Source organism: Syngnathus floridae, chromosome 2 (genome assembly GCF_059516105.1).
Source record: "Syngnathus floridae isolate MCC-2025c chromosome 2, RoL_Sflo_1.0, whole genome shotgun sequence".
NCBI lineage: Eukaryota > Metazoa > Chordata > Actinopteri > Syngnathiformes > Syngnathidae > Syngnathus > Syngnathus floridae.
The window spans coordinates 17,723,097-17,734,234 of NC_142414.1; the positions used below are offsets into that span (position 1 = coordinate 17,723,097).

The following is an 11,138-nucleotide window of genomic DNA, read 5'->3' on the forward strand; positions in this document are numbered from 1 at the left end:
TCTAACTAATATAAAATTTCCATGTTGTCTTTCATAAGAGAGGCCGAACTATGGGCCTGCTTCTTTGTGAGTGGAACGTATGATGCTTAAGCCAAAAAAAAAAAAAAAAGCATAGATAGTAGGACCTGAATAGAAGCATAACGATACAATTGCTTGCTTGGATGTCTTGCTATCTAAGCAAAAATGTGTGTGACTTACTTCCTGGACAATCTCTCGCTTTCCCCAATTTTTTTTTTGTTTCCAGCACTTATGACCTTTTTTTCCTTCTCTGTTTTTACTGCTGTGGCCGGGAGGGTTGAACTTTCCTTCCTTTCGGGACCTTGGGACTGATGTAGCTTCTTGTCCTCTCATTTGTTCCACTGGATCCTTGAATGTTTGTATAGTTGTTGTTGTTATAGTGGATAGCAAACACTCTAACCCAGCGTTGTAGATTATAAAATCAGTCCTCGCAGTTCATGCTTATTTTTATTAGTGATGTTTAACCTTTAGCCCATCGTACAGCAGCAGCAGCAGCTCTGATTTCTCCTCCGTTTTGTCGACTAGCCTCACCGGACACTTCCTGGAAGTGAAGGCTGCTAAAAAAAACAGCGCTGTAAAATAAAAATGCAGTGGGAACAAAGGATGTGGAAATACATGTTTAAACATGAAAGAGATGAACATTTTGGTTTTAGGGGTCCACCCAGGAAAAAAGATGTGAAGTTATCGGAATGCCATTTTCCACATTGGTCTGTCATCATGAAAGATTTTTGTTTGCTTTGGATTTGGTGATAAATGATGGATTGGGTTAGGATGAGTGGTAGAGACAGGTACCATGGATGGGGGCGGACGGGCTGGTGGGCGGCCTCTTTATTTTATGCACTTACTTCCTGGAAGTGAGCTCTGACACAAACTGCGTTCACCTTCCAGACGAAGTGTGTTTCACAAACTTCTACTTGTTACTTATGTGCTGAGCAGAGAAAACTTTGCAACTGTACATCCTTTATCAAAGTGAATTCTAGATGAGGTCATTTTAAGCGTAGTCAGCAAATCAGTTCAAACTGATGTCGGGAATAAGCCCAAGCAACCCAGTCTTGAATAATAATCATGCTTAACGTTGTAGTGTGCCAGTGGTGTTATGGTGACGATACTTACGTTACTGAAAAAAGTCATTGTTCATCTCGGTAAATCCCCCGCCAGTGGAACCAAGTTGCCAAATTGTAGCTAGGGCACAGTTGAGGCGTGTTTCCCTTTTTTGTTTTATGGGTGAAACCATACATGCCTTCACACAGCACTTCACATAACTGTGATGAAGATATTAAATTCATGTGTCCAGCATGTGGCCGAGACTGCAAGAGGTGACCCGCTCGACATTCCCCCCACACAGAGAGCGTGTCTTTTTTCAACACCGTGGGGGCCCCCCCCCTCTAGTAAGTAAGACAAGCAGAGGCCAATGTTAGGTCACAGGCAGGGAGTGGCTCTGTTCACCCTCCTGAGTCAAGAAAGAGCAAAGAAAACAGGTTTCTGGACTTTTCAACTTAGGACTACAAAAGGGATGTGAAGCAAGGCAACCAGTTTAGCACCATACCAGAAAGGACTGTTTGACACTTACAGTCAGCCTGTCTTAAGTCACATTATGCGGTCAAAGCAAGAATAGTTTCCTGTTTAAGGAAATGGCAACTGCGGTCAGTGGAATTTTGAAGCGTGCCATGAATTTACAGTTAGACTACAATTTAAAAGAGCATCGTGGCAGAGTGTTGTAGTCTTTTATACTACACTGCTTAAAAACAGATAGATTCTTTTTTTTTTTTTTTTTTTTTAAATATGGTGTTGCTGGCTTCCTGGGCAACCAGAAATTTGTATGTTTGTTAAGGACATCCTGTAATCTAGTATGACACAGGAAATGGTCTCAGACAAACAGACAACTACATGTGGGAGGGAAGGCGATGGCAGAATTTGAAGCAAGAAAGGGGAGGGTGGAGTGTTGGCTGACAGAATGTGTCAAGAAGACTTTCTGCGTTACCTCATAAAAATAGCTGTCTGTCACAAAAGAGAAGTAGCAAAAGCCTGTGGGGTTTGATGTGATGGTGCTTTTCTAAAGTGACACCCGGAGCAGTCTGCTAAGTCATCACTTGAAAAGTTTCCTTAGGCGAGTTTCACCAGATCATGTTTTCGGGGGAAACTGGAAGATCTTCTCGGGCCCTTTTGGCATTGTTCCGGCAAATTTGGTGCTTTTCTGAGTGATCGACAATCGAGTGATTGCAGCCCGCCTCTCTTGCAGCTACTTCTTTACATATTTGATGTGCTTTGTGGTTTGACTTAAGCAGCTGCTGTTTTATATATACTATGTATATAGATCGTTTATGCACAATCTGTGTAAATGTATTATTTTTGCAAACCGAAATCATTTTTGGGGGATTCTGCGAGAGTTTGCATGGACAATTAGTGCCAATATTCACATTTCAAAAGCTTTACTGACGAAAACTAGTCAATGAATACTTTTGGCAAACGTTTGTGCTTTGCAGACAGAGGAAGTGCTCGGAAACTCGGGTGGTTTCAGAACGCGCAGACGGACTTCTCACTGAGAATGCTGTTATCACCCCACCCATCCTGTCTCACACACACCGAGACATCCACTTGCCCAGACACGTGCACGCACGCAGGGGCTCCTGCACGGTGGGCCCCATTTGGCAGCTGACACAGGGGCTGCCACTCTCAGCTTGTATGCTGTTGCATCACTGTGCCTTGCTTCCTCAAGCATGACATATTTCATGAAGTTATCGCATTTAGCTTTTGTTGCGTTCAAAAGCCACATGGTAGACAGCAGGATTTTGCAAGCCGTTGCAAGCATCGTGAAGTGTGATGTAGGTGTTGAAGCTCAGTCGACGTTGCAAAAATGTCATGTCTAACGCAGACTCACACGCAGCTAATCGGAAACGTATTGTCTGAGAAGTGTGATATCCTGTGTTGTGTAATGTACAAAAGACCATAAAAAGGGTTGGGCTGATAAGAGCAGACACTTATAAACATCCATATTGCTAATCGTCATTGGGTTTGGAGAGGACCAGCTTGAAGGAAATTATAGCGTATCGCTCTTGATTCGGTCTCTCTGTATGTTTTTTGAGTGAGCCTTCACATTTTCATATCAGTCACTCTGGTTGTGTGGGTATTGGCCCCCAACGCGAGAAGACACTCCAATTGAGCGCCATGAATTCTGCCGATATTTCCACCTCCTCTTCCTCCTACTGGAGCTTTGATGCCGCACTAACAAACTGGCAAGCCATAATCCACGAGAAGACGGCAGGCACGTGGCACAGACTTTGCCCAGAGCGCACCGCGGCGTGTGCTGTCAGCCACATTCGAGGCTTATCTGCAGCTTCGACTAATATGTAGGCCATATCGCTACATCTAGCCTACAATGCTAGGATTCACAGACAGGACTTCCCTAAGCTATTGCCTGTCTGAGGTCAGGAACTGAAACAATAATATCTATCAAAAAGTTAAACGTTTGTTGCATTTGCTTAATGTCACCAATAAACTGCTTGACTGAAAAGATCATCGAAAAATCGATTTTGAGCGTAGACAGACTGCATCTGTGTTTGTGTGTGTGTGTGTGTGTGTGTGTGTGCGTGTGTGTGCGTGCGTGTGCGTGCGTGTGCGTGTGTGTGTCTGTGTGTCTGTGTGTGCGCTTGTGGCAGCGAGTGACAGCCCCACTTCGGAGAGGCTGAGGTCAGTGCCATAAAGGCAGCCGAACAGAAGAAAGAGAAACAAAACCTCACTTGTCTGTCTGCATGGGTGTGTCGGAGTGTGATAGCGCACACACACACACACACACACACGCACACGCACACACACAGTGCCCCAGTCACCTCTTGCCTTCACTCTTGGCAACTCATGAGCAAACACGCCTTGCTAGATTGGTTTGGTTTTGGGTGACCACTGTGCGATACACTACCATCGTCTCCACTGTGTGTGTGTGCGCGTGTGTGTGTGTCATTTGCTTTAGTATTTTCACAACATCAAAGTCACCCAAAGTCAATAGCACATCTAAATTTAACCTCACTGGCACTTCCAGTTATCAGTATCCTCCTCTGGCACTCCTCTACAGTCATCCCTATTTACACACAAACATGGTTTTTCTGGCACAATGTCGTGCATTTGCAGTTTACTGACCTTCTAATGTAACAGTTCTTGGTTTGGTGCCAAGTGGGGAACACTTGCACAGTCATTGGGAAATGGAATTTCTCAGCATTTATACGAAGTGGCAGCAAAAACACTATTTCTTGATTCAATGAAGCAAAACCCAATTTCCCGTTGTATCATAAATAAGCAGTCAATGTTCTTCTCTTGAAGGTGCCGGATCCCATTCCAATCAAAAAGCCCAAACATGAAGACATCCCAATACAATCCCCTTTGGCTGACAAGGAGAAGCAGCATGACTGGCTCCAGTCCCTCTCCAACCCCAATAAGGTCAGTTTTACTACACACAAGAAAAATCACCTCCTTTTGTGCGTCAGTCATAAAATTGTCTAAAATTCACATTTCATGTATTTTTTTCCCCCACCAGGGCTTCAACTGCATTCAGCCGAGACAGAGGCCGTCAGCTTTTCGACCCTGGTCGCCGCACATCTCTGCCGGTGATAAGGAACTCTCCATTCACCCCCTCGCTCTGCTAAGAGACAAGTAAGTCCAGTATTTGAGAGGGACAACATGAAGAAGGATCTTCTTTCCAAATTCTCCCCTACCCTTTGCTCTACTGAGAATAATTTGTGCGAAAAATGATAAGCGCACTCTTTCTGACTGTACCACAACCTCCCACACTTGAACATGAAAAGACGTTAGACAAACTAGTGCTATTTTAATACCCACTTTGCATGGTGCTGCCAATACTGCCTGTAACATGACTGTAGATCTGGCCCGGACTGCATTTGGAGCCTGCTTTATGCTGCTTTTTGATATCGATTACAAACATTTGGGTCTGGCTTCTTCTAGCTTCTACAACTACAAGAGCCTGGAGAATGCTGTGGCCCCCAACGTTGCCCTCACACCCCTGCCCCTGGGAAAGGTGGGCCCAATGTCCCCGTCAGTCCCCAGCACGTCGCACCCGAGCGGAGGGGAACCCCCGGGCGAGGGCGCCAACGCCAGCTCGAGACCTCGCAAGAGAAGAGTCACAGGGGAGTTCCAGCCTCCAGCACCTGAAGGTGCTTGCTCCCTTACCTCCACTGCCAGCAAGCCACCTCAGGATGACTCAGAGGTGGAGATTGAAGTGGAGAGCCGTGACGAGTGTAAGCTAAGATCTTTGTCCCAGCACTAAAAAAACAAATACTGATGATCACAAGCCTCAACCTTTCGCCTCTCTCTCTCTCTCTCTCTCTCTCAACAGTCACATCATCCTTGTCCTCCCTGTCGTCACCATCTTTCACTTCGTCCAGCTCAGCCAAGGACCTGAGTTCACCCGGCGTCGTCGGCCCCATCTGCAACGTGACGACAGAGGGCGTTACCCCGGTGGCTGCTCCCGTCTCGACCCCCATGGCCCCTCCAGAACTGGGTCTGGAGTCCGAGTTGGAGAGCCTGCGGCAGGCACTGGACCATGGGCTGGACTCCAAAGAGTCAAAGGAGAAGTTCCTGCATGAGATTGTGAAGATGAGGGTTAAGCAGGAGGAGAAGCTGGGATCCGCCCTGCAGGCCAAACGCAGTCTTCAACAGGTAGCATTCCACAGGAAATGAATCAAGAACCCATTTTCAGTTCAAAAACAAAACTTAAACTCAGTCGACGGTAAAAAGTTCGTATAAGATGCCGAATAGCATTCCCAATGACAATCACTGCCTGCAAAGCAAAGCGTGAGTTGGCAAGTGATAACATTCAGAGCGGATGTTGCTACAAAAGGAAAGGCCAGACTTCCATTTTTATATTTGGGCTTGGACCGGGAACAAGAAAATGCAGTTGAAAGAGTCTGTGTGTGCGTGCGTGTATGTGCGGCACAAAAATAAGTCTGGAGCAACCCAGTGCAACGACATTCCACTCTCGCTTTGTATCCATCCGTGCTCTGAGGAGGCGGCGAGAGAAAGTACACGCTAAGTCAAAGCAGCCAAGAAGCTGCAGGCTGAATGAAGCGCGCTCTTACTTGAAACAAGCAGCGTTCCTGCTGGCTTGAGCTGAACCAACACGAGATGTTGAGATGGGAAGTGTTGAAAGTCGGGCCCCCATGTAAAGCCTGTGCAGACTCTAGGGCGTGATAGGGATAGTCTTTTTCTTGGAACCAACAAAACTTGATGACAGACATGTTTGTCCAAACTGTGAAGTTCCCATGAGTAGGCTTTGCTTACTACGAACACACACACATGCACACACATACACATTTAGAGGAAGGAAATCTCTCTTCAGTTAGCTTACACATTGCCCTAACCCTCGACTTTTCAAAAGTAAACACTGACATTGAGAGTGCAGCACACCGGATAAACCGCCAGGCATCGTTTTTATGGAGAAAAAAAAAAGAACATCTTGTCCACATCTCAAATTGTCTTTGTATGTCAACAACTCCAACAACTTGTCTTTTTCCAGGAGCTGGAGTTCTTGCGCGTCGCAAAAAAAGAGAAATTGCGAGAGGCGACCGAGGCCAAGCGAAATTTGAGGAAGGAAATCGAGCGCCTGAGAGCTGAGAGTGAGAAGAAGATGAAGGAAGCCAACGAGTCGCGGATCCGTCTGAAGCGGGAGCTCGAGCAGGCCCGCCAGCTGAGGGTTTGCGATAAAGGCTGCGAGGCCGGACGTCTGCGTGCAAAATACTCGGCACAGGTCAGTCAGATTTTTTTTTTTTTTTTTAAGAAACACTTGTTAACCACAAGGAAAAAAACCATGTCTGGAAATCTACAGGCTTATGAAACATACACTTGTACAGTAATTGCGGTGGGTCGTGGTTTTCGTTTTAAAATCCTCTCAAGGTCCGCAGAGAAGGGGGAAAAAAAAAAACTTCCACCCCTTGGTCAAAAATAAATGGGCGTCGCCTCAAACGCAGAGAGCGAAGTTCATTCCCCCCTCGGAAAGGAAACAGGAAGACGTGTCGACTTCCCCCAGGCATCATGGGAAATGCAGATTAGACAAAACAAGAGGGAGGTTGTGCCAACCTCCCCGTACACGCTTTCGTCCTATTGGAAAAAGGCACGGCAACAGAAAAATAATTCTCTTATCAAGTAAACATGCACACATCACAAAACGTTTTGAAACGCCCAGCTTCAAATTTTAAAATTCACTCAACTTATTTTTCCTTCTTACAGCACATACCATGCTGCAAAAGACTAAGTAGTACACAAACCACTGCGTCTTTCGAGTTTGATCGATTCTGATTTTGTCTTTCTGTCATGCCTGTTTAATCCCTTCCCCAATCTTAACTGTCTGTTGTGTCTCATGTGAGCCGTCTGTCCTGTCTCATCTCATCTGCGTCTTTGCCCGACCCGTCCGTCTGTTTGTCTGCTGGGGACGGACGGGGGTCGGTAATTGGATCATTGCTCTCTCTGTCAGAAATGCTCTGGTGTGTGATTTCATCTGCGTCCCGTGATGTTTTCCAGATCGAAGACCTCCAGATGAAGCTCCAGCACGCCGAAGCTGACCGCGAGCAGCTCCGAGCCGACTTATTGCAAGAGCGGGAGGCCAGGGAGCACTTGGAGAGGGTGGTCAAAGAGCTACAGCAGCAACTTTGGCCCAAATCCAACAGCGACAAAAATTTGACAGCCAAGGACACGCCGTCAAAAAAGTAATCCAGTAGCCAAGTCCCTCACGCCCCCTCCGTCCCCACATCCGGCTCAGAGATTCCCGACACTTCCCGCAAGAATGGAGAACGGTCATCTGGAGAAATTCCACGCCCGCCACCAACGAGGAAGTGCGCCGCTTGAACTCTGACTCTCACCTTCATCCTTGCAAAACTGAAAAGTTGATCACAAGAGTGATTGCATCTATCTCAAGACAGGTTGGACAGTCGGTGACGGGAAATGGATCCGAATATTTTAGTCAAGGGGGAAATGCGCCCACGTTGCTCCCTCCAGGATGGAAGATTATTCAAGACATGATAAGCTACATAGACTATGACAAATAAATCCCAAGATGAACAATACAAACATTTGAACTATCCACACGTGCCGTCGTGTTTTTTTTTTTTTTCTTTCTGAATTCTTGCTTTTAAGCAACCCAGCTGACAGGGACATAATCAAGTCATGTGTTATTTCAAATGTCTTCACGCAATGAGCACAAGCGCTTGCAAAATGATGTCATCGCAGTTTTTTAACGGGGTGGGAGGGGCACCGCACTTGATTTGGAATCATCCAACTCTATCCATCGGTCTTTGTCCCCAATGTCGCTCACGTGGGTCACCAGCCAGCCATATTTGCGTTGAAGCATTTGGGGTCAACGCCCAGAGGTGTCGAATCTACTACAGATACAATATTCCACATGTGGGCGTGGCCTATTCTCATCTCATCTCGATACAAGGAGTGAGAAAGCTGGCATCTATCGGACTTTGATTCATCCGTATATCACAACTTTATGAACTGTATTGGAAGAACCACAAATGTTCATTAAATTAAGGTTTGTAAATATATATCGACTTTTGGACTTAACAATAATGAATGGCACTTTGTCCTAACAACAAACTGTTTGTATGCGTTGTAATCCAATTTTTGTCTTATTTTGAAAACATCATCTTATACATGAATGCTACCGTATACAATTTTGTTGCTTATATTCATTCTCTATTAAGTATTGTTCTGTTTACGCAAGGCAAAGTATTGTAAATAAACCGAAAGAAAAACAAGGCTCTACCTGTTACTGCCTGATTGACGAAAATCGCTCGAGCTCGCCGAAACGTACAAACAGTTGACAAATCAAGAGGAGGGGCGGGGGAACTTGATGATGTCATAGTTTGTGGCCTTGAAAGTGGCAACATTGCTTCGCTGGACTGGGAAGGGATGTGAGGAAAATTTATTTTGTTCGATCCAGTGCAAGTCCAGCACCATGGCAACACTGTTTGTTGTTGTCCCCCCCCCCATTAATTTGTCATCAGTCTGTATGTTAGTAGGGAGATTTATTAAGAAAAAAAAAGAAAGAAAAAAGGAAAAAAAAAAACTGCACAAACAATCACATTTGGATTTTTATTAAAAAAAAAAGACATTGGCAGGAAGATGCCATTGCAGTGGGTACAATGCAATCAGAATGTACATTATGTTAATGCTTATTTTTCCTTTGATTGTTAATGTTTGAAATGAGATATTTTATTGCTTGTCTGTTATGTTCACTTTTTTTTAAGAAACAAAAAAAAAAAAGTCATACTTTTTGTTTATGCATGAAAGTGAAATCTTGCCATTCATATCGTCAACTATTGGGCATTTACAGTGTACTGTTCATGTGAGGAGTTTATTGTGATATGCAATTTGTCTTTTCTACCAAGCGTAATCGGTCACTAAAAGCAACAAGCAAACAAAATAATAGTAATTCAAAAAATATATCAAATGCAATGCTGGACAACCTCAAGTGCCTGACACTGGCGTAAGGTTTCCAGAAGGGGAAAGCTGAAGAAGTAGCTTCAAGGTGGGGGGGGACAACTACTTTATAGGGGTGGGGAGAATTAAAAAAAAAAAAAAAAAGTCTCTCCCTTTCTCAGCAGCTCTTTTTTTTTAAAATCTGCCATCGAAGTACAACCAGTTTACATGTTTTGTTCCTAAGTCAGAGAGCAATTTAACAATCAATATGAACACGCAAAGCTTTTTTTTTTCCCCCCACAGAGTGCGTGCTCTTTATTCTTCATTTGGAATCCATGATGTGCATGAGCAAAACACTTTTATAGGTGATCTTTTTGGGGTGGGGGGGGATAAAGCCACTTGCTTTGGTAAGTTGTTGCAAAAGGCTTGTACATAAAAGAGTTTTGTGGACATGCTGTCCTAAGGCGTGCGTGATTGCATGTTGAGGAGAAGAAAAATTATTAGTGTAGAAAAAAGGCCAGCTCAGGTCCAAGTGAAACTCTCGCTCAGAGAATGACACTGCGCCTGCCACGCCCACAAATTGATACATTTTCTAGTTGCTTTTACACTCTAAAAAAGTTGTGTGTAATTTTTTTGATGCATGTTTTTCTACAAGGGAGACGACTGACATTGGCGTTTCCGTCTCCCCGTACAAAGTAAGAATGGGGTCTTGTTTTCAAAAGGATTTTTTTTGCCAGAAGAACAATAACAATCCATATTAATAAACAAATCCTTGCCAGTGTAACATTTTGAATATGAATTTGCAACATGTAAATATTTTTTTCATTAACAATATTGTATAATATATGTACATGGTGTTTCCTCTTTTCAAAATGAAATCTTTTCTTACTATAGATGGGTTGTTTTATTGTTTTTTTTAAATTTGTGTTTGGAAATGTTTCAAAAACAGTTCATGCAGTGCGTAAGAGACGATTCATCTAATTCTTTGCTGTTTTTTTTTTTTTTTTACTGTAGTCTTTGTATTGCATTTCTTTTCACCAGTTATATTTTTAGCTATATATTCTCTCTCTGTCTCTCTCTCACACACACACACACACACACACACACACACACACACACACACACACACACACACACACACACAAACCGTCATGTTAAAGATTGTCCCCCAACATCCTTTTGTATCTCTTTCGCCCTGTGCTGCTGCTAATGCTATATAAAACTTGTAGAAATATTTTTGATGTAAGAGGCAAAATGGAAGCTCTCCCATTGTTGAATGCCGCCGCATATGCAGTACGAAAAGCTCCGCCCACTCATGTGATCCCCTCGTTTTTCCCAACAGCACCCCTCTCGCACGACACCGACAATATTGTAAAGTAAAGGACTTGATGAGATTATGTTTGAAAATAGCGATGCTTATATACTGCAGTGACTGAATGTACAGTGTATAGATGCATTACCAGAAATAAAGTTGTTTGTCCAGATTGAATGGCCCACTTTCTTTGCTGCTTATTTTGCAAAGCCTTTTGAAAATAATCATCTCACTAACGTAAAGCAACGATCAATACAATTTTATTTCCAAGAAGACAAATACTTTTTCACGCTACAGTTGACGACATTTGGTTTCTTGGAAATCCAGCCTTTCAAAAAAATCCACGATCCATTTGCCCGTCTTCAGTGTTTCTTCCAGATCAAGA

The 11,138-nt window shown here is 44.0% G+C and overlaps 1 protein-coding gene across 1 annotated transcript in view; it reads left to right on the forward strand.

The window, feature by feature from the left end:
- LOC148402306 (ski oncogene-like) overlaps positions 1–10,930 on the forward strand; it is a 48,466-nt gene extending 37,536 nt beyond the window's left edge. The window contains exons 3-8 of the mRNA XM_088364917.1: positions 4,330–4,446; positions 4,544–4,659; positions 4,969–5,261; positions 5,360–5,682; positions 6,539–6,769; positions 7,540–10,930. Of these exons, the coding sequence (XP_088221043.1) occupies positions 4,330–4,446; positions 4,544–4,659; positions 4,969–5,261; positions 5,360–5,682; positions 6,539–6,769; positions 7,540–7,728 (1,269 nt within the window). The 3' untranslated portion in view covers positions 7,729–10,930. The remainder of the gene's footprint in view (positions 1–4,329; positions 4,447–4,543; positions 4,660–4,968; positions 5,262–5,359; positions 5,683–6,538; positions 6,770–7,539) is intronic.
- The last annotated feature ends 208 nt before the right edge of the window (positions 10,931–11,138 follow it).